Source organism: Hypomesus nipponensis, chromosome 25 (genome assembly GCF_054491055.1).
Source record: "Hypomesus nipponensis isolate SF chromosome 25, ASM5449105v1, whole genome shotgun sequence".
Lineage (NCBI taxonomy): Eukaryota > Metazoa > Chordata > Actinopteri > Osmeriformes > Osmeridae > Hypomesus > Hypomesus nipponensis.
The window spans coordinates 7,603,428-7,626,220 of record NC_140385.1 but is presented as its reverse complement, the minus strand read 5'-3'; the positions used below and the strand labels follow the sequence as shown (position 1 = coordinate 7,626,220).

At 44.6% G+C, this 22,793-nt stretch overlaps 4 protein-coding genes across 9 annotated transcripts in view; 1 reads left to right on the top strand and 3 right to left on the bottom strand.

Moving 5' to 3' along the window:
* The first annotated feature begins 154 nt into the window (after positions 1–154).
* LOC146222128 (ubiquitin thioesterase OTUB1-like) lies at positions 155–4,483 on the top strand. Of its 2 annotated transcripts, none has more exons than XM_084691288.1 (7): positions 155–267; positions 1,217–1,281; positions 2,392–2,490; positions 2,592–2,710; positions 3,295–3,379; positions 3,463–3,657; positions 3,966–4,483. In XM_084691288.1, the coding sequence occupies exons 1-7, from the start codon at positions 225–227 to the stop codon at positions 4,161–4,163; spliced, it is 804 nt and encodes a 267-aa protein (XP_084547414.1). In that variant the 5' UTR covers positions 155–224; the 3' UTR covers positions 4,164–4,483. The 2 variants fall into 2 exon arrangements, with proteins under 2 accessions (XP_084547414.1, XP_084547415.1); XM_084691289.1 differs by having other exon boundaries at positions 174–267; positions 1,220–1,281.
* Positions 3,788–14,359, bottom strand: aco1 (aconitase 1, soluble). 4 transcript variants are annotated; one of them, XM_084691285.1, is made up of 22 exons: positions 14,257–14,359; positions 12,277–12,419; positions 11,894–12,062; positions 11,545–11,682; positions 11,380–11,467; positions 11,066–11,249; positions 10,322–10,461; positions 9,893–10,064; positions 9,669–9,769; positions 9,408–9,524; positions 8,883–9,042; positions 8,510–8,645; positions 8,289–8,373; positions 8,006–8,162; positions 7,775–7,899; positions 7,581–7,685; positions 7,335–7,477; positions 7,021–7,168; positions 6,795–6,917; positions 6,441–6,626; positions 6,048–6,178; positions 3,788–4,258 (listed from the first exon to the last, which is right to left on the bottom strand). In XM_084691285.1, the coding sequence occupies exons 2-21, from the start codon at positions 12,371–12,373 to the stop codon at positions 6,062–6,064; spliced, it is 2,691 nt and encodes an 896-aa protein (XP_084547411.1). In that variant the 5' UTR covers positions 12,374–12,419; positions 14,257–14,359; the 3' UTR covers positions 3,788–4,258; positions 6,048–6,061. The 4 variants fall into 4 exon arrangements, with proteins under 4 accessions (XP_084547411.1, XP_084547412.1, XP_084547413.1 ...); XM_084691286.1 differs by having other exon boundaries at positions 3,788–4,040; XM_084691287.1 differs by lacking the exon at positions 3,788–4,258 and having other exon boundaries at positions 5,196–6,178; positions 11,380–11,449.
* An 818-nt stretch (positions 14,360–15,177) lies between these two features.
* Positions 15,178–17,603, bottom strand: LOC146222126 (leucine-rich melanocyte differentiation-associated protein). The gene is made up of 5 exons (XM_084691846.1): positions 17,369–17,603; positions 16,560–16,841; positions 15,973–16,155; positions 15,795–15,872; positions 15,178–15,477 (listed from the first exon to the last, which is right to left on the bottom strand). The coding sequence occupies exons 2-5, from the start codon at positions 16,745–16,747 to the stop codon at positions 15,330–15,332; spliced, it is 597 nt and encodes a 198-aa protein (XP_084547972.1). The 5' UTR covers positions 16,748–16,841; positions 17,369–17,603; the 3' UTR covers positions 15,178–15,329.
* A 291-nt stretch (positions 17,604–17,894) lies between these two features.
* LOC146222125 (ADAMTS-like protein 1) overlaps positions 17,895–22,793 on the bottom strand; it is a 56,382-nt gene continuing 51,483 nt past the window's right edge. The window contains exons 20-26 of one of the 2 annotated variants that reach the window (XM_084691515.1): positions 21,823–22,756; positions 21,395–21,522; positions 20,809–20,914; positions 20,419–20,626; positions 20,133–20,242; positions 19,783–20,003; positions 17,895–19,476 (exon numbers count right to left, since the gene is read on the bottom strand). In XM_084691515.1, the coding sequence (XP_084547641.1) occupies positions 19,403–19,476; positions 19,783–20,003; positions 20,133–20,242; positions 20,419–20,626; positions 20,809–20,914; positions 21,395–21,522; positions 21,823–22,756 (1,781 nt within the window). In that variant the 3' untranslated portion in view covers positions 17,895–19,402. The remainder of the gene's footprint in view (positions 19,477–19,782; positions 20,004–20,132; positions 20,243–20,418; positions 20,627–20,808; positions 20,915–21,394; positions 21,523–21,822; positions 22,757–22,793) is intronic. The other variant, XM_084691514.1, reaches the window with a different exon arrangement.

Sequence of the window (22,793 nt, the reverse complement as noted above, 5' to 3'; positions counted from 1 at the left end):
AATACTTTTCCATAAAGAAGTGATAAAAGAATGGAGAGAATAATATATATATATATATATATATATATATATATATATATATGGAGACAATCGTAAAAAAAAGAAGAAAAAAAGAAAAAGAAATGGTGACCTAGTAATCATCAACCAAGACCCGGAAGTATTCCCTTTGTGTGTGTTTGTTGCGATACATCGATGGAAGTAATTTTTCTAGTTAGCTAGCTAAGATGGCGGAAGAACAGCAGGAAAAATCACAGGGAGACATCGAGGGTAAGTAAATGAACAACAGATCAACTTTAATGACATATATTATACAGGAATTGATAGTTGTCTAGCTGCTATTGTTTATTGTTGTACTTAAATGGTGACGGCACGAGAAGAGGATGTTGCAATAACGTGTTCCCAACAGGGAACGAACTGATGAAAAATAAATGCTTACGTCTGCTAGCTAGCTAACAATTGTTAGCAGCCCAGCGTTTATTAACCAGTTTTTAGGAATCAATTGCAATAGTTACACAGTTAGCCAACCAATTGGCCGTTCACACAGAGGTTTATGTGACCTTTGCTGGAGCATACATTGCTGAAGTTTAGGTCAGCGAGCTAGCTGAGCTGTAGCTAGAGCTAGCTCTACAGATAGTATTTGGTTTGGCTAGGTAGTACAATGTAGCGCTGGCTTTTCACAGTCAGTGGGTTAGTTAACTAGATACGCTCGTTGTCAGTTATGTTTTAACGACGTTTGAGTCGACCTTTCTGTTTAGGTAACAAGTAGTCTCTACTATAGCATTCGAAAATTGTTGCAGTTAGGAATGCAGCATGCAGGTAGTGTATCGGTTCCGATGTTACGCTTAGTAGCTCGCTAGCTATAGTAGCTAGCAAACTTATGATGTATCTGCGGCAGGAGATAAATTAGGCATTTAGTGACTAACCATTACAATTTAACCAACGTTAAGACCCATAGCTGGCATAACCTAGTCCACATCATGCTTCTTCAACGTGTTTCTGTCCATCAATAGGTTTATTTTACCCAAGATAATAACGCTACATAACTTGTTTTAGTTAGTATGTCAGTTTTTGTTATTGTGTGATTACACTAGCCTGACAAACAACATCACCACTAGGTAGCTTAGGTGGTCGGGTAATACTTTCTAAGTTTTAGTAGCAACTCTAATAGTTTAACCCTGCTAGGCAAAGATTAATTTGAACCCTTTCCCTTTTATAGCAGGAGTGAACTGCCTTGCTTATGACGAAGCCATCATTGCTCAACAGGACAGAATTCAACAGGAGGTGAGATGTAGTGTTCAAGCTGAGAATAATCCTTTGTATTCTATTATTGGCAATTGTTTGGTCCTCTTCACATTGCTTTTATGAGCTGATTCACATTTTTTAATGATTGACATACAGTATGTGTAATGCGGTATGCCATACAGACTGACTAACACATATTTGGTCTGTGACATTCCCGTCATCAGATTTTTCTATACAAATGCTTGCACAGACGTCAGCTTTTTGTTGGTGCTTTTTTGTATTTTTTTTAATCTACCTTTCACATCAAGAAGATCTCTTTATTGCTGGTGTACTGTAGCTAGCTGCTCAATGACAAGTAGAAGAGCCTGATGCTTTGCGTACACACATCCTTTTTCATTCTTGCTCGGTTTCCGCTGCAAATTCTAAATGTTCTAAATGCAGCTACTCTCCCATACCACTCAGCCTCAGTCCCCCAAGAAGTTAGGTGACTTGCTAGACAACTATGGGTGACAAGTAAGTTTTCCTTCCTTGGAAAATGAGTTTGCTAGCCCAAAACATGTATGAGTTCTATGTAGTCCAGCATTAGCTTGTTACTATTCCAAAACTGTGTAAAAAGGTCTGTATTTGAATCTTAAGTCCAGTGTTTCCCCCATGTTGATTTTGTCGTGGCGGCTCGCCACGGCTAAATTGCAGCCGCCACGGTATCAGAAATAGGGCTGTACAAGATTTTAGGCCATCTGTCAGCAGTGATTGTTAGAGTGCATGTCAGAGAATAGGACGGACACGCGCTTTGAGAACTGTAAGTCGTATAACTTATGTTTTCAGTTCATTAAAGCCTGTTATTGTATTAGTCTACAGTTTTTGCAAATAACTGGGGGGGGGGGGGGGGGGGGCGGACAGACCTGCCCCCACTGCTAAACAAAATCCTAGGGGAAACACTGTAAGTCGTTTGACAACTTTGCTGTAGTGTGAAGTAATAACACCAACTGTTTTGCTGAACATTTTTCCACAATTTTCTTTTCCTTATACATCACTTTTTCTGTGCACATTTCTTTGTAATACTGGATGAATCAAATGATCCCAACCACAAAACGGAACCATTTACCTGGTTTTCTTAATGTTGAACAATCATTCTCTCTGTGTCTTCAGATCGCCACCAGTAACCCTTTAGTGTCAGACAGACAGGAGCTGTCAGTGCTGCAAAGAGAGTATGCCCAGGATGACAGCATCTATCAGCTCAAGATCAAGGTTGGTGCAGCCGCAGAGACTGACGGCGATCACAACATCACCACTCAATCACAACTGTTGGTTGTGAACGCTGATCGGCCATTGTTTTTGTTTCCCCCTAGGATTTACACAAAAAATATTCCTACATTCGCAAGACGCGTCCAGATGGAAACTGTTTCTACAGAGCGTTTGGCTTTTCGCATCTTGAATCACTTCTGGATGACAGTAAAGAACTGCAGAGGTATGCTTTGTGACACAATGCAAAACCAATTTCCCACAGGGAACTTAACTTATCCAATTGATATGAAACCACATTTTTTGATATACTTTAATTCTGTAAGTCTTTATAAAATGTTTACAGGAGTATATATTGATATATAATTGACATATAATGAGGTATAATATATTGATGTAATTCAATCTAAAGGTTAATTGGAGGTTGTCTTCTAATAATGGTGGAAGTGGAGACACCCTTCTATGGAGATGTTTGATATATGCCTTCTACCTGCCACTCTAACTTGAATGGGAAGGTTTGTGTGGAGTTGTCATTGGCTGTGACATGTAAGAGGATAGGAATGCAGTCCATCCAAAGCTCGAGTGGGCTGCAGGTTGATGTTTGTAGGGTAGCTATGCATAAGAAGGCCCTTATCAGGAACCAACTAGGGTCTAAAAGAGGTAGAAGGGCCAGTCACCCTTTGACTGCCAAATATCAGATTTATATTTAATACATTAAGTTAGAGTATATTATAGTCCCTAACACTGAAGTCAAAACATTCCATTTTCAAAAGTGGCAGGCAGTAATAACTGACTTCAATGTTTCTACAGGTTTAAGGCTGTGGCAGCAAAAAGTAAACTGGATCTGGTGAACGAGGGTTTCACAGAGTTCACCATTGAAGACTTTCACAATACAGTGAGTTTTTTTTGCAATCCTATACAAACATGCAAGAGCAACAGACTGAATCGAGATTTGACTGTCCCAACTCCTCCCCCCAGTTCATGGACCTGATTGAGTTGTGTGAGAAGCAGCCAGGGCTGACGGAGCTGCTGGGCTCCTTCAACGACCAGAACGTGTCGGACTACGTGGTGGTGTACCTGCGGCTGCTCACCTCAGGGTACCTGCAGAGAGAGCACGGCTTCTTCCAGCACTTCATCGAGGGAGGACGCTCCGTCAAGGAGTTCTGTCAGCAGGTGAGTCTGGACTACACTGTACAATGTTGAGGAGCTGGTCGAACGTTTTGGAACGGCCTTAACAGGTTGACAAATAGTGATAGTGTGATATCGTGTTAGTGAGGTAATTACCGGATTTTCCACACATGGACTGGAGAATGTTTTTTATTTTTTATTTGAAGGGAAAGAGAGAAAAAAGAGGCTTGATCATTTATTGTCATATCTTAATTAACTGCAGTGTAGACAAGATGACATGTTAGTCTACCAAACCATGCTTTTCCATCCCAGCAGTAGCAACAGTTACGAGGGCAATTCTCTTCTGTTCACAGGAAGTGGAGCCCATGTCTAAAGAGAGCGACCACATCCACATCATCGCCTTAGCTCAGGCCCTCAACGTGTCCATCCTGGTGGAGTACATGGACAGAGGTGAGGGTGGGACAGTCAACCACCACGTATTTCCAGAGGGCAGCGAGCCTCGCGTTTTCCTTCTTTACAGACCCGGCCACTATGACATCCTGTACAAATAGGATCTTGCTTTTCTCACCTTCCCACTGTGTAGGCAGTGGGGAACATACCGCCATGTTGACGTAAACGTTACTGTACTATGAATAAAGTATGGCATCTGAGGATGAAAATTCAGTCACATTACAGTCACCTTCACTCCAATCTTCCTCCATCACAGAACATACATGAATAAAAAAAAAAGAGAAAAAAAAGTGACTCCAGGCATTTAGAGTTGTACAGTTTTTCTTTTGTGGTTGTACATGTTATCAACTTGCTTTTTGTTGGTTTCTTTCCTTTGTTACACTGCGTTTCATTAAGTTTTATTAAAGGGATTTACATGTTATGTCCAATGTAAATGTGTGGGTCTGTGATGCATTCTGCATAATCTGCTGGCACTTTCCTGCAGTTCTCATGGCTGGCCCTCCCAACCGTGCCTGGCTGAGGTCATGGACTGGAGCAGTGGTCTTCAACCCTGGTCGGAGACCCAGGGAACTCAGACCTGTATGTTTTTAGATGTGTTCCTGCTCCACCTAATGAACAGCTAAGCACGGAAACATCTAGAACATATACAGGACAGTTTTCCCTGAGGACCAGGGTTGACGACGACTAGAACACCAGTGGTTGTTTAGACTGCACAGCAGGTCAGGACTCTCCTGCTGGTCCTGAAGTGATCCTACCTGTGATGGGCTCAGCCTCTGACCCCCTCATACATCTGACCACCAGCTAGGCAGTCCTGACCTCAAGATAATCATCTTAAACCCTACCAGTTTGGTCACCTGAATCTCATTTAGCAGGTCTGGGGGTTATAACTGGTGGAAAACTGTCTTCGCATACATTAACCAATGGTTGGGCTCTGCTTTCATAGACAACACAACCAACTGTTCCTCAAGCCACAATACTGGTGAAAACAGCAAGTTCAGTAAAATTGCCTCAAAACAATGAAAGTCAGTCATCAAACTCTTCACTACTAAAAGACAGCAACGAGACCCTAACCCTCCCTCATCATGACAGGCTTATCTGGAGCCACAGAATAACTAGACACCACATGATAGAACTTCATTCAGTAGGCTTTTATTGACCAAATGGCTTAATTAAATCAACAAGTTGCTAAATTAATAATCTATTCTCATTTCAAGACAAAGTGTTTAAATTCATGATAATTCACTGATTGCTTGCTTAATATTGACAGCGGGGACAGAACAATAAAACGTAATGGGCTTCGGTTACGCAAAACAACATTCAACTGCCTCACAGTTGCTAGTATGATTAAGATAACTTAGTGCAGAGGCAAATGACGAAATGGGAGGCACAACGACAGCTTCCATAATAGAGGGTTAATAATATCTTCAACCTAATCACTTAAGGCAAACGTCTTCAACTTGACAACATACACAGCATTGGCAAAGTCTTTTCTGCATCGTCTGGCATTAACAGTGAATCCCAGCCTTCACTAACAGGGCCATTTTGGGTTGTTGTTGACCACTGGGAGTAAACTGAGCGTAGTAGCCCTCGACCTTTAAAATAAAACACTGAAGACCCTAGTTGAAATGGATAAAAATGACAGCCAACAAAAAACGGACAACAGGGTACAGACAACCTGGAGAGGCTGGTGTGGATTTGCTACCATCTGTATTGGGGGGGGTGTGGGGGCTAACGCAGCAATGTTGAGGTAGGGCAATGGGGTTTCTGTTTAGGTCGCCAGTGTTGTGGGTCACCAGACTACCATATAAGTGTTGCCATGAAAATAATGAAGGCAATATAAATGTATGCAGAACCAGGCCTCCTCTTGTCCTGACCTAACCCCTAAACCGGGATTAGCCCCAATGAATGAACCCTAACCCAAATCATGGAGCCAGGATGCTCATCCAGCCTCAACAATTCCATGTGCGTGTTTTCGTATGGCTTGCCTTGTCAACAGGGTCTAGTCAGCGGACATCTTGCGGATCATGTAGTTCAGGATGCCTCCATGGTGGAAGTACGTCATCTCTACATCTGTGTCAAACCTCATCCGGACCTGGAATGTTTTGCCGGTGTCGAGCTGTGATTGGGACACACGGACGAGGGGATTGTTAGCATAGGACACAGGTCAGTCATTGGTTGAGCTTCCAACGCAGTCCCAGTACAGGAACCCTTCCTTACTACCATGACAACAAGTATCAAATCAACGCACAGCACACAGAACCATCAACACCGTTGTGAATGTGAGTTTCGACTGTTTGTCACAAAGGCTAAAGAACTTCCAACTGGAACATGGACGTACCGTACCTAAAAGCTAACCATCCTCCCTGGGAGTACTGTACCTTAACAGTGACCGTCATCCTGGGGGTGGGGTTCTCTGGGAAGACCACAGTGTAGCGCTCCTTGCCGGTCAGTCCCAGGCTGTCTGCGGTGTCTCCGGGCAGGTACTCCAGGGGGATGACCCCCATGCCCACCAGGTTGCTGCGGTGGATCCTCTCATAGCTCTCTGCCAGGACGGCCTTCACACCCTGGGAGGCAGGGACAGCACAATACATGGCTTCACAAATGCTCGGTTCAAGGCCCCCAAAAAACCTGCTGAGCGAATCATCTGTTCCATGCCCCGTTTAAGCTATAAAACACAGTTCTTCTTCTGAAACGTTTGAAGACCCAAAGCCCTGGGCGTGTGGGAGGCGTACCAGCAGGAAGGGGCCTTTGGCAGCCCAGTCTCTGGAGCTGCCCGAGCCGTACTCCTTCCCCGCCAGGATGAGCAGAGGGGTACCGGTCTCCTTGTACTTCTCGGCAGCGTCAAACACGTCCAGCTGGCACAGAAAACAAGCAGGAAGCAGTCAGTCAATCGTTGGTCCAGCGGGTGGGAGCGTTTCCTGGGCGCTGGGGACGGTTGGGGTTCAAGGTGTGTCTTACCATCTCTCCAGAGGGGATGTGCAGGGTGCGTGGTGCTTGCTTGTTGACAAACTTGTTGAAGAGACGGATGTTGGCGAACGTGCCCCGGGCCATCACGGCATCGTTGCCACGGCGAGAGCCGTAGGAGTTGAAGTCTCGTGGGTTCAGTCTGCACAGAGAGGCGCATTAAGACCTGATATTAAACCTTCAACAACAAAACTTAACTTGAAGGCGTTCCAAAATAAGCCATTCAATGTATCCAAAAATGTAAGTTTTTTATCCATGGGATTTTAAATACACATAAGGGTACATATAACATAGGCTAGCTGCCTCACCCCCTGGTGGTCAGGTAGCGGGCTGCAGGGCTCGTTCTGGCGATGTTCCCCGCAGGAGAGATGTGGTCCGTGGTCACGGAGTCCCCAAAGTTCAGCAGCACGTGGGCGTCGGTTATAGATTTGATGGAAGCCAGCTCCTTGGTCTGGGCACAGCGAAGGGAGAGAGGAAGAGAGAGAGACACTGTAGAATATCGTCTGTGTGACTGTGCTAGGAAAGTCAGGCACAAGAAAATGATGTTTCTGTACCAGGCCATGGAAGAAAGGGGGGGACTTGATGTAGGTGGACTTGGGGTCCCAGGGGTACAACTTGTCCGAGGGGGCGTCCAGGGCATTCCAGCGTTCATTCACCTTCTGCAAGAGGGACAAGAATCAGTCCGCTTGAAACCACCTTGGCAACACCTGAAATCGAGGAAAAGGGGAAGGAGCAAAAAAGAGCTGACCTCAATCTTCTCGTAGACTTCTTTAAACATGGATGGAATGACAAACTCCCTCTCGACGGCCTGGATCTCCTGTCTCGTGGGCCAGATGTCCCTCAGGAAGACCTCCTTCCCTTCTTTGTTCATAGCTGGAACCCCACCAGAGCAAGCCACATCAGAACTGACACTACTTAACTTGTGTGTTAAACAGCATTTATTATTTCCACATCAGAGCATACATAAGCCTGTACTTACCGATGGGTTCTTTATCAAAGTCGATCCTCACAGTACCAGCGATGGCATACGCAATGACTAGAGGCGGAGAGGCCAAATAATTGGCTCTGGTATTAGGGTGGACCCGCCCCTCAAAGTTCCTGTTGCCTGATAGGACGCCAGCCGCAACAAGATCTCCCTAGAAGAGGCCAGGCAGTAAAGTGGTCAACAACAGGTTTATATACCCCGTCACAAGAAAGTAAATGTAATGTAAATGATAATTGAAATGTATCTACATATATTTAAGATATTATTTTGCAAATACCTGAGTGATAGCCTCTACCACAGGTTCTGGGAGAGGTCCACTGTTTCCTATACACGTCATGCAGCCATAGCCAACCACCTCAAACCTAAGAGACAAAGAGAGGTGTTTATGTTCTAGGAAGTCCTACCCCAGTGGTCCTGATCCTGCCGACCGTAACCCGTTCCCACAAACACGTTTCTAACGGACGTGGAAGGCATGTGTGGTGAGTGTGTGAGACCTACCCCAGCTGGGAGAGGTAGTCCATCACTCCACTCTCCTTCAGGTAGTAGGTGACCACGCCGCTGCCCGGCGACAAGCTGGTTTTGATGTACGGCTTCACGCTAAGCCCACATTCTATGGCCTTCTTAGCCAGCAGCCCTGGAGGGCAATGCAACAAAGGTTCAAAAGATCAGCATACATGGTCATTTTTGGCGGGGGGGGGGGGGGGGGGATCTTGGGAAAGGTCACCGTCACGTCTGGTACGCCCAGCGAATTGTGTAGATTAAGGGGGGGGGGATATGAACTTGTTTCTTTTCCATTCAAGTGTTCAACACTTGGCTCTTGTCTTGGTTCTGTAGCAGCAGTGATATGAGGTGTGAGGATGGTGTTGCGTACCGGCCCCCAGCATGACCGAGGGGTTGCTGGTGTTGGTGCAGCTGGTGATGGCTGCAATGACCACGGACCCGTGGGAGAGGGAGTACTCTTTGTCTTTAAACTGGAAGGGAACCACTGCCTCATGGCTCTCTGCAGCCACCTGGAAGCCCTTAAAGCCTTGCTGTAATCAAGCATCACAAAAAAGAAAGGGTTCAAACGTGAAGAAAACAGGCTTGGGTGTACCTGTGGGGATAACCTGCACGGTTGATAACATTTCACATTTTCAGTCTTTAAACACGTCTAAAAACTCTCATGCTCTCCTATCTTTTTACAGTGCTCATATTTTCATAAACATTGACATTCCAGCTAGGATAACACATTTTACATGTAGTGCCTTCAAATATAAAAATTCATGCAAATTCCTTTAGCCATTGATAAACTGTTTTTTTTGTGTTTTAAAAACGGCATTGGTCTAAAGTCCTAGATAATGTGAGATCAGATGGATGACAGGAAGGACGGAAGCAGCTGTCAGGTGCGTGTCTGTACCTTGGCCCCCAGGCAGGACTCAAAGTCTGTCTTCATGTCGGACACAGCCACCCTGTCCTGCGGCCTCTTGGGACCGCTGCAGCAGGGAACCACCGAGCTCAGGTCCAGCTCAAACACCTATGAAGACGTGAAGGGGGAGAAGCGTCATATGGATGGACGGCAGGCAGGGAAAAAGATGTACAGACATCGCTTCGAGATGCTCACGGACGTTGATATCTAAACAGCAATGAAAGCACGTTCTTCCTGAAAGGAGCAGCCTACCTGTGTGAACTCTGGGTCCTGCGATTCGTTGCTGTAGTCTCGGAACATGCCCACGGCCTTCAGATAGCTGCTGATGTAAGCCAGCTTCTCAGCATCTCGCCCTGGCCAAAGGGGAAAGAGAGGGCCTTTCAGATCCACTACCAATTCACACACACCCACACACCCACTCCAGCTTCAGCCATGGCAGCACAGACGAGCAGGGTCTTGGAGGTGTTCCTGCTCACCCGTCTGCTCCAGGTACTGGACGCTGACGTCGTCCACGGGGAAGAAGGCGGCCGTGGCTCCGTACTCGGGACACATGTTGGCGATGGTGGCTCTGTCGGCGATGGACAGCTGGCCGACGCCCGGGCCGAAAAACTCCACAAACTTCCCCACCACGCCTACCTGGCGCAGGTGCTGCAGAGAGGAGGGGGGGGGGGGTGAGGAGAGGGTAGGATGACAGGATGAAGGAGGAGAAGATGAGTGGTCCCCATATCTGAATCTCTTTAGGAAGTATAGCGTCACTGTAGTAGAACGGTCTTCATACTTCACAGAATCGCATACATTTTTTAAGTAGTTCCCTCATGATGCTATATGAACAACATGAAAAGATTGAGGGGGGGTAATAAAATAAGTAGAAGTTTATATAATATGGAAGATATTATCCTCGTTACCTTGGTGACAGTGAGAACAATATCCGTGGAGGTAATCAGCTTGTTCGGGCTTCCAAATAGCCGATAGCCAATCACCTCAGGGAGTACCATGCTGATGGGCTGGCCCAGCATTACAGCTTCTGCCTCTATGCCACCGACTCCTAGATAACAGAAATACTTCTGAGTGGTACAACATTGTAACCAGGCACCTCAAGGTCATTTCTGTAAGAATGTCCACTAAGTCAGTATTTCTAAACCCTGGTCCTAGGGAGCCCCTTCCCTGCATGTTCTAATCTAGATGTTTCCGTGCTCCAACACACCTGTTTGACATGAATGATCATTACCATGCTTCTGCAGAGCTTGATAACGACCCATTCATTTGAAACAGGTGTGCTGGAGCAGAGAAGCATTGGGGTTGAGAAACACAGCACTACATGAATGGAACATCGTACAAATAGGAACATCAATTAGACTTTCATTCTAAACCCAAGTGTATTCAGTGGATTGCACATGTTTTGCTGTTGTGCTTGTATTTCACTTATTTTAATGCTTTTCAGTCATGCTTTTTTTGCTTTGTTGTTGTTTGTATAAATCATTCACCTACACATAATGTAAACCGGACCCCACTGAAGAACAGGCTTGGGGTTAATACACATACATTTATAAAATACTTTTATTTAATTTAGCATTTAAAAATGGTTTTGGACAACTTCAGCTGCTAAAAGCACAGCCAAACTAAAGCTATAGAGTGGAAACAGGCCTTACCCCATCCCAGAACACCCAGCCCATCGATCATGGTGGTGTGGGAGTCTGTGCCCACAAGGCTGTCAGGGTAGTAGAAGCCATCCTGCTGGAACACCACCCTGGCCAGGTACTCCAGGTTGACCTGGTGCACGATCCCAGAGCCAGGGGGTATGATTCGCATGTTCTTGAACGCATTAGAGCCCCACTGTCAAAAAAGAAACCATGAATGATAGAATTGAAGACCAATACTTCAGGGCAGGACTGTCGTCAAAAGGTGGGAGGGTCTGTCGAGCGTCACCATACAGCGGCTTGACTCATGATGAACTGTTGGATACCTTCAGGAACTCAAACCGCTCTCGGTTTCTGTCAAATTCCAAATCCTGGTTTTTCTGGAGGCTATCCGACCTTGAGGTTGAATTAGAACTGTATTAAGGTTATTGTTATCTTGAAACCCCTTTATAGGGAATAGGAGATGGCTTTTAACGCTAAACCCGTCTTACTTTCTGTTGAAGTCCACCTGAATGGAATGATCGATGACCAGGTCAGCTGGACAGACAGGGTTGATCCTCTCTGGATCCCCTCCCAGTTTCTTCACTGCATCCCGCATGGCAGCAAAGTCCACCACCGCAGGGACCCCACTGCAAGGCAGAAGCAAGTGCAAATATTGCATGTTTGTCCTGAACAGGTGAGCTTCCATCACTATTTACCGTTAGTCTGTTAGCGCAAGTTCATTACACAATAACATTACTGAAAGTCATCCAAGATCGTCATTTCTAACACAGCATTTCTTCATGTCAGTATTGAGCTTTCCCTCTTCTGACTGTACGTAAGCGCTCTGGGCCGACTCACGTGAAGTCCTGCAGGATGACGCGGGCAGGTCTGAACGGCACCTCCACGCTCTGGCTCTGGGTCTGCTTCCAGTTCATGATGCTCTCCACGTCCGCCTGCTTCACCAGGAACTCGTCACAGTTCCTGACGGCCGACTCCAGCAGCACGCGGATGGAGAACGGGAGACGCTCTGACCCAGACACACGGCACAGGAGAGAAGAAGCCTTTTAGACCGACTGTTAGCAAATACACCCCGTTTCATTTGACAGAGATAAATGCTGTCAGCCTTACACTGAGAGAATGATCCAATAACTTCTTGAGTGAATTGAATGCCATTCGCTAATCAACTGTCTCCAAATTTGGTCAACACTACAACAGTCGATAGCCATGATATAGTCTCTTACCATATCTGGGGTCTCCAAGTTTTGAGAGGTTGTAGAACTTGTGTTCTGGGTGACTTGGGTCTAGATCCTCAATGATGTGGGCAAAAGGATTAGTCATGCTTCCAGGAGTCCTTTCCCTCTTTCCTCCAGAAATGCACCGTCTTCTTCAAAATAAAATAGGGTTAGTTAAATCCCTACTCATCTAGCACCAAGACAACATTTTACAAGTATTGTGCATGCATACGTACACACCCAAACTGTAAAAACAGACAACTCAAGTCTAGACTACTGTACGCTGACGTTAGTCTCAAACAGAGGATTCTGGAAGGCCAACCAGTGTGATTAGCTGTCTACTTAAGGGCAGCATGTTTTTTTCACTGGAGAGGGCTGATATGACTTGCATTTTTACCACCGCCCCTCTTCATGAACTGGAAAGATTATTAACATGGTGCAGTCCAAAGGTGGAGTCTCAGTCACCTCATGATGACATCACGAGTGATGCACTCTGTCTTTCATGGACTTGACTGTCTTATGTATTACATGCAGCACATCTGATATTGCTGAATTGTGTAAATATAAACGGGCAAAGGTTTAGCAACATAAAGCCCATATGTATACCCAGGAGGCTTTAATGGACATTTCTACATAAGTAGTGGAACTGAAATTCTACAACAACAATTCTATGGAATGACAGACGTGACATGGACTTTAGTACTACAGCTAGTTACGTCCGAGCAAGTGTCCGAGCAAGTGTCCACCCTATGAGACACCTGACGAGGGAGAGCGAATCAAAACTAACACATGGATCACGCATTTCCTGGTTCATGCATGTTTATGCAATAACACAACCCTAATCTTATCTTAGAGGCATCTTAGTGTTGTGCCAAGTAATGTGAACAAAATGAGCATTGTTGTTAGGGACATTACCATGTTTTATATAAGTGGACATGATAACTAACCAAACTTCCAGCTCATTACAATTCTGTAGTCCACGCGTTGTTGATATTGTAACATAAACCGTGTAGGTTAGATGAAAACTATAGCCTATCTAATTTCCGTATTTAAGTTAACTCTCTTCTTTCTGTTGGCAATGTTTCCAATTGTATAAAAAAAGGTCTAATGAATCACTTCTGAAAGGGTAAAGGGGTTCAAATAAGCTTAAACCGTTAACGTTCAGGACAAAACTGTAGGTGCAGATGGTGAGCACTATGCATTTTGATGATGGTGAAATCTTGAAGCAATTGTGTCAAGGAATGCTGCCAAACGTCAACCCATATCCTTCTCTGTATCACTGAATGTGTAGCGTGGGTGTAAACTGAACATGAACAATCCTGCATTTGTGGCTTTTTCCAGTGAAAGCCTGAAATAGCAGTCAGGTAATTACGGCAGTGAGACTTAACTGAGTCAGGCCTTACACTATGATGCTTGGTAACAACATGCTGTTGGAGTTACCTCATCGCCAAAAATGTCGAGAAAAAGTGCTCACTCATTGGATAGAGAAAGCCCTTACAACTCATTGTAACACACTCGCCACCGATACTTATGCAATTTAAGGATTATGAAACAAAAATGTGATTTCTACATAATGTGGGCCCATAATGGATCCACGTCAGAGACGATTCAAGCCCTGCTCAGAATAATAGCCTTAGCTAGCCTCATTCCAAGGATTTAAACTAAGGCTGACCCCAAGACCTCGAAAAAGTGAGTCTTCGAGAATGTCAGGTTAGACAGTTCCACTTGCCCAAATTACGACTAGTCTATTTAACTACATAATATAGCTAGGTTAGATCTACCATACCATCGGTAATTCTCGTACATTGAAGAAGCTTTGCTAACTGGCAACAAGCTAGTCTGGCTAGCTTGCTAAACTAGCTACTTTCATTAGTTGGCTAGCTAAACAAAAGCTTTCCGCCGGGTTATAAATAATAACAGCAGGCTAATCTCGATTGACAACGTAAAAATATTGAACATTTTCTGAAATAATGCTGTTTCGTGACTTACTTGTGTACGCACAGAAAAGGAGCGGAACAGACGTCGTTGCCAAGCTAGTAACGTTAGCTTGTACCTAGCTGGATCTGTCAGAAATCTTCTAAGTACTTCCGCATCATGTGCTAAATTGACGTCACGGTGCATGTCGCAGAAAGATTTCAAAACAAACGACAGCATTTTATTGTAGGGAATTAATAAAGTTCTGCATTTTTACATTGAATTTATCCTATCAACCAAGTTAGAGATAGGGTTGGATTTGTTGCTGATAGATGTAAAGTTGTATATATTAGACTGAAAATGTATTCTATGTAAAAATATTTTTGATTAATCTTGAACTTGTTTCTCATTACAATGATCAAATTTGCTGCTACAGAAGTTCTACCATAATTTAATAATCAGGATTTGGATCATAATAAAATGTATGCTATGATTGTATTTATTTTATGGTACATTATACACAAATATAAGATTTAAGATGAGACAAACCTAGATTTTTACAAAAAATATATAATATTATATATATATATATATATATATATATATATATATATATATATATATATATATATATATATATATATATATTTGAATAAGATTGTAAAATTCTGTATAATGTTGAAAATGGCAAAGCCAAATGGGCTTTTAATATTTGTGGGACCTTTGATTATTTAATCTAGTAAATCCCAGAGTTATCCCAGGTTGTAATGTCAGTTTTTTTCTCTTTGTTTAAATGTTTGTCTCACAATAAAAAGCATATTTGTGTAAAAAAAGGTATGTCAAGTTACTGTAAAACAGGTTTTTTTTTTCATAAAGGACTGAGACAGTGTTAATGCAATAATAGGCATGTAAATGTTCCTCACCTTCGGCAATTTGCAATTTAAATATTTTAATAGTTTAATGCACAAACCTACACAATAAGAAAATATGGGATAAGCCATGAAAGTTGTATACAATTTGGGTTTCTGTTGCATGTGTATATTAGTTCACAAGTCAGGGCATTATAATAATGTCTCGGGTATCTCTATGTATCTTATCCTCTTCTTTTTAAGATCAGGGCAAGTTCAGTTCAGGCAGATTTGGAGGATTCACTGCTGAAGCTCGGACCTCCTTTTTTTACTTCCTTCTCTGGTTCTCTGCATCTTGTAGGTTTTCTTAGCCTGGACTCTCTCTTTCTCCAAAACTTCTGTATCGTCCAGAATCTCCAGGCCCGGAACCTGGCTGATCACATACTGTCTGTTGGAGCACAACGACACACTGGCCAACATGTACTGGATATGTAATGTGTTTAAACAAATCTATCGTTTTCTAAGGAACACAGTGATACATATGTGTTCACAGTTACATACAGTTGATCCAATACTTGACACCTTACGCTTCACTGACAGTTCATACAGTAAATTGTTCCCTTTGAGTTAAAATCTCAATGTCGTAGCAGAGGATTTACTTTCCTTGGGCTTAAATAACTACCTAACTAACTAACAAATTAACTAACTAAAAGATGAGAAAATAAAGTATATTCCTCATATGATTTGTTTAATAATAATACTTACCTATAGTCTAAGTACTGGGTAAAGCTCCCTCCATTGAAGTAGCTAGGCGCTGCCTCGTTGTTCATCATACTGAGAATCCTGCAATCAACAATCACTGGAATGTCACAGCACATCCCTGTGTGGTTAAAATGATAAAGCCCCAATTATAAAGCCCTCGCAAATATTCCATAAGTCTCACTTGATGTTAGGGAATTTGCATCGTATTTCCTCCACAAAGATGGGCAGATTGCTAATCTTGTTCTTGTTGATCCACACAGTGGTGATTCTGGGCATGTAAGGGAACTTGACATGGGACGAGTAGTTGTTGCAGTCCAGAATAAGAGTGCTCAACCTGTCCATCTCTCCCAACAGGGCAGGGTTCCGTTAATGGCCGAATGAAGGAGAAACGGTTCAACAGTGACACAATCTTAGTGGTGTTGATGTCAGTGTCTTCAGTGTTTGAGTGATCTGTTTGTTTGAGAGAGACAAAGTGTAGGGAACTATCATTGAATTCATGACAAACAGATTTGCTCTGCACAAGAAATATTGACAAGTGTGATCTCAAATGTGCAGGTTGCATGTGCACTGAGCACTGTTCATGAGTTTGTTTCTGTGGGGCAGAATGTGAGTGCTGAAGCTCTATATATTGAACATGGATACAATCCAATACCTCACCAGTTGTAAAATGCCATCAACTTTGCAGTGGAGATGCTATAATTCTCTGGGCACTTCCGTGTGAGTGTATATACTTTCCTTGTGTAGATCTATCTAAACACAGAAGGATACTCCTCCAAAAGGTTGTAACTGAGGTCCAGCACTTCCAAGGTATCACGCTGGGCTAAGATGATGTCATAGGGGATCTCCAACATGCTCTGGTAGGCAAAGGAGAGCCTCTTCAGGCCCAGAACCTGGGGGGGTCGCCCTGGCTGGCCCGGAGCAGGAACCAGGGCAGGTAGGAGCGTGCCTGCTTCCATGACAACCCCAAGCTAAAGCTCCTCAGCATGTGTCTCCTTTCTACCAAAGACCCACACTTTAAGATTCATAGTGATGAAAAGTCAATATCCAGCCCTAAAAACAAAATTACAATGACATTATTGATGGTGCATTGGTTTTATTTGATTAGAGTTTAAAGTTAAAGGTTGGCAAATATTTTAGCTATGCCGTGTTTTGAATTATATTATTAAAAGAGCACCACAGGGACAGGCTGAGACTGATTTTTCATGCCCAGGCTAGGTTATTGTGAAAAACTCTCAAAGCTCGTCTAATATTCTGTATGAATAACTTGTATGAATGAATGACTTCAAAACAAATTATTTTCCACATCCTTCCAACTGATTGGATAACTGGTGTGTCACAGGGTAATCAATTTAATAATTCTGAGGGAAAGGATTGTTCCAACTGAAAATGTACAATGAAAAATTGATTTGTGCTAGCATGGCTTCTGGCTGCAATTATTTCTCTTGCTCACTGTAAATACACAGGAACAAAAAGGCTCTTTCACAATTCTGTCACTGATGCATCAAAACAGTTGCCTATAAAAAACACATCCTTCAAAAAACACGGTACCGTAAGCCATTCAGTTTGATCCAACTCACCAAAATGTTTTGTCAGCTTGTTTGCTTGCAGCTTTTCCCCGTCCAAAAGTGGCTCACTGCACATACAAGGCCCTCTTTCATGGCACAGGTTTAGATCACAAGACAGGGATAATCACATTGCTTTTTAACCCTTCCTTTGCAGGGTAGTTTCATGCTATGGTCCAGTTAATGGTTAAGTGAGTACATCCAATAGATTCTTTATATACTTACAACATGAACACCAAATACATATTTAGTCCTTATTCATCCGTACATTTTGTTTTGTTTCTTTAACATCATGGATGTGGACAAATATTGAGACAGTATATCTTCATTCTTTACTTTTGTAGTATTATTGTGAAGACTAAAACCACAGTCCAAGCCAATCAGAAACTATTACGGTAATCAGATGTTTGTATTTGATCTGATGTGTGGATGATTTCAGTTTTAACAAAAATAAATGTATTGTCTGGTTTTGAACAAAAACACAGTAATTATGTGTAGCTGCTGTTGCACAAAGACCGAGGAATACCAGCTACATAGAAAAAACACTACAAATACATTCTTTAATTCTTTACAAAACAATTACATTCGCAGAAGAAACTATGACAATAAATAGTTGATAAACAATACAGATCACAAACACTAACCCAATTATACACTTAATAAACATAATTACATCACTAGACTAAACTAAAAATGTAACTCCTGGCCTCACAGCTGCTTATGTTTATAGCAGTGGGAACATGAACATATTTTGCCTGGTCTCCCCAGAATTACTTGGTTTTCAGCTTTTAAAGCATTTACCTGGCCTAATACTTCTATAATATAAAAATGACAAAATTTCAGTCTTGACAGCAGCCTTTCCGGCCAACAAACAAGTATATAGTGCACATCAAAACCAGGTTCAACATTTTATCCTGTATCTAATTACTGAAGATATGCTTGATCAAGATTGTTTGGTTAAAAGGACCTACCTCCACAGCGACAACTGTGTTCCTTGACAACATAAAAAAAAAGTGGTTTCATAAAAAATAAACTAAATTCAAACTCTGACACAGAATGATCCATACCAAACTCATATTACCAAAGGTAAGATACAAAAAAGTCAAAAACAAACTCCAAGCCATGTTCTTAACAAAGAATTGAGTGCAAAACAGGTAACATGCCTTTATTTTTGTTAGCTGTACAGGTTCACATAGACCTTGTCAATATGAGTCGACCACTAGACAAATCCAACCACAATAGTGCAATCTAAGCAGCAAGAATGAGGGTTTGTAGGAGACTACAAAGCCATTAGCATGAGCTTTTCACTAGAACCCTTCCTCTGCTTTATATAGACCTTGTGATTCTTCTGCTAACTAACATGAGCCTTTAGTCCAGTCAGTAATATCAGTACGAACCCTTTCTTATAATTGCCGTTCATTTACATTGGAGCATTTCGCCATTTTATCCAGCCATCATACTCTGTACTTCACAACACTATGTGCAAATATACATCCATTCAAAATGTATATTTCTAGGATTCTGAAAACAATAAAAAATGCAGGAATTTAAAATGGAACTTTCAAGGAGAGTATTGTTGTAAAAGACAAACTTACAATATCCAGTGCTTAGAAAAAGCCCACTAATGTTCTACAGAGTTGTGTGGTGTTCAACTCTGGTATCCCCAATGGAACTGTACGCTTCATCACTTTTAGTCGTCTGGAAATTTGTCATGTTCTGCAGGTTTAAGAATGATAAAACATAACAAAACCAAAGCTTTCATTGGGTTTAAATTAATAGTCACACAAATCCTTTTCTTTTGTTGGATGGAGGAGGTTGGATGTCAGCCGTTCCCACCCGGAGCCTCCACACCCTCAAACTCTCTAAACCCCTGTCCCCCCATCCCGATGCATCCTGTCGGGTCGGTGTTGGCGCTGATGGAGGTGCAGGGTCTGAGGTCATGCACCAGTCTCTTCTCTCCTACCCGCCCCTTTTCAAGTGTCTTGGCAGGACTGACAACAGCGCGTCTTAAACTGTGGCAGCAGACAGAGGTCCAGCTGTCGTACCTTCTCACAGTACCTGCTGCTGTCCAGACACTCGCCCGCTGAGGAACCGAGAGGAACAGGGTTTCAACGCACGGTTTCCTTAACGATGGTTCAGAAAAAGGAAAAGGTTGTATCTAATGAGACTTGGTCTCCCACTCACCTTGACAGTATTTTATCTACACACATGTTGATAACTATGGGCAGACGTTTTTTTTTTATTGAATTTTCACCAATGAGTACATAATATAGTTCCAGTTAAATAACGTTACCATAGCCTGCAACATTCCAGAACAAACACAAAAAATAGCCCTCACAGAATAGGTGAGGTACAGAACACGTCAATATCAGAACATGATATCAATGGGTCAGAGACGACTGCATTTTGCGACCTCTACCCGAGCATACCGTTTCCACAGGACAGGATATTGCATCGTTGCCAGCTGGAGGGGCGTGGCCTCCAGGTGCAGTGGTGTTCCTGGGCTGCTTTACCGCTGCTCAGGTGCGCGCAGGTCACACGTCGGGACTGGAAGCCATGGCGACCACAGGAGGCCGTGCACTGTGTCCAGGGTCCGACGCGCCACTGCAGGGCACACGCCTCTGAGGAGCAGTTCCTGCAGGAGCTGGGCCTATGCAAGCACACGCGACTGAGGTGAGAGTCTACCTACAAACGTGAATAAAAGCACACTTGTTTCGTTGCATTCGTGCGGAACGCCACACTGTTTCGCGGTAACGCTGCGTGAAATGCTCGGGCTTGCCTGTGGAGGTCACTGCACATTCGGTGGGAGACTTTGGTGGCATTCAGGTCTTGACAGTAGATGTGACGGTGCTGGGTGGCCAAACGAAGACCAACACAATGACCCTGACACTGGAACACAGTGAGAGCACAGCAGAACAGTCGTTTATGAAAAGGGATCAAAACCTTTGGAAAAAGTTCTTTGAGTTTGTGTTTAATTTGATCCCGTTAATCCATTGTCAGAGACTATTGCCCTTAGTTTTAATCAGGACTATACTTGGAGATGACAGAATGGAAGCACTACTCACCGGCCCCCAGCCAGAGGCAGCCCACCTCACACAGGGCAGAGTGTTGCAGGGTCGCCTGTCGCCGGGTCTCCTCCCTGCCCCTTCCACACAGCGCTGGGCCGCCACCCTGCTGGCCCCCCCCTCCGGCCCACTCAGACAGCTCACCCTGCGGCTCTGCACCCCCCCGCCACAGCTGGCTGAGCACAGGGACCAGGGGGACGCTAGCCACCTACCCAGGACAAAAAATGACGAGTAAAATAGTTCAAACTTTGCGTGCCGCCAAACAACGCTTGGTAATATGACATTTATTTGACGTTGATCTAAGAGTAAATTGCCGTGTCATTTGGTTTCTTGATGAAAAGATATTCTAATCTAATTCAGTTTGGCGTACATGCAGTTGCAATGTTTCACCTGAGGGGGCAGGCTTGTCCATGACAGTGTGACCGGCTGTTGTTTCCTCTGTCTGGACAGAGTGAACTGTTCTCTATGTTGTTAGAACAGTTACCTCCTCTCTCACCTACAGATGCACCCCAAAAGGTAAAGTGCGGAATTAAAATCATTCTTTAATACACACACACACACACAGTATATGTTTCGGATTATGCCCAAGAACCCATGTGTCACCTAAGAGTTTGCATATGGAGTTCTGGAACCTCTTCAACACTTTAAAACCCCTCAATCTCCACTATTTAGCTTAGCTAAGTAGGCACACTTGCTTAATCTACTTTGAATTGCTGCCTAGACTGGAACATGTAATTGCTATCGGATGAGGAGGGTAGGAGGGGGAGGGTGTGTGTGGTTATGCCGTCTGCATCTCTATCTGCTTGTAAAGGGTCCTCTCTAAGACGTAGAGAGGTAGGAGATCGCGAAAGATTTTAAAGCTGTGAAGGGGTCTTGGCCAAATGTAAAAGCTAAGTACAAGTGCAAATACTGCATCAATTTTCATAACATGAGTATTAACTGTCCATGTATGTGTGTGTGTGTGTGTGTCAGTTGCCTGCGACGTGCAGCCAGGAGGCCAGGGAGGAGGAGCCCAGGTGTCCCGGGGTGGAGCAGGTGTACAGTCCTGCGTCCGCCTGGCCTGGAGACAGGATCTTCAGGGAGCCATCTTTCTGCAGGACCACTCTGCCATCACACACACACGGCAGAGCGACTGAAATCACCTCAGAGCGACTGAAATCACCTCAGTCACAACACAGACACACAACAAGCACCTAACTACTAAACACAGGACACAGACCTACAGGCTACTACTGAGGTTTGGCTACGAAGCTACACAGATCCTATATTTATCCACTCATAACTGAACACACGGTCCACCATTTTGATAGATGAAAGATTGTGAAACAAAGTCATATATATATATATTTTATATAAAGGTAGCAAAGGTACCTAACAAAGGTAGAAGCCATAGTCTGTCGTTACCTGCCGCTGTAAAGTATCTCCTTCCCATCTTTGGTCCAGGTGACGGTGGGGTCGTGTCCTCCCGACACCTCACACTTCAGCTCCACACTGCCCACCTGTCTGTGCAGGACGACCGGGGTCCCCACACGGACCACCAGCGCAGACGGCGTCGAACCGCTGACCTTCCTAGGCCTCTGGACCGGCGCAGGGCCTCTGGCTTTGCTAGAATGAGGTGAGTCCTTGAAGGTGTGCTGCTTCCGAGCGCCAGGGAGCACGGAGACCTCCGGTCGTTGGGACGGCTGCAGGATGGATTCGTTGCTCTCGTCCTGGCTCCCGGAGAGCTCGGCGAGGAGCCGGGCGATGGCCTGCTCCCCCTCACGTCCCTCCAGACCTTTGGGGTGGCTGTGGGTGAAATCGTCCAGCCTCTGCATCTCAACCACCAGCGTGGACGGACTGGACGGCTCCAACGCGGCGTCCTTGCGGTCCTGCGTCGACCCGTTTTTGTCCTCCGTGAAACCCGCGGAATCCCGGGAGGCCCCTCTCTGGTTGAGCAAGAGCTGAACGATGGCGTCGTACCGGAACACCTCCTGGGTCCTATCACCCACCGAGCTCCCAGCCTGCTGGTTCACCTTCTGCTTGCCGCTGACGACCTTCAGCACCAAGTTCTCCCGGGCTTGGCCCGCTACACAGCTGTAGACCCCAGCGTCCGAGGCCCGGAGGTACTGGATGTGGACGTCGCCCAGTTGGGGGAGGACGGCGAGCGGCTTGCCGTCCTTCAGCCAGTGGGTGTGGCCGCCGCGGAGGCGGGCCGGGCAGCGGAGCTGCACGGAGGTCCAGGGGAGCAGGTAGGCGTAGCCGCCCGCCACAACGTGCAGCTTCTTGTCTCTCCTCAGCTGGATGTAGACCTTCCTCTGGGCCTGGACGCCGGGCTCCGTCTTGTCAGGCCTGCTGGGCTCTGGGAGAGAGAGGTGTGAGGTGTGCATGTAGGCAGA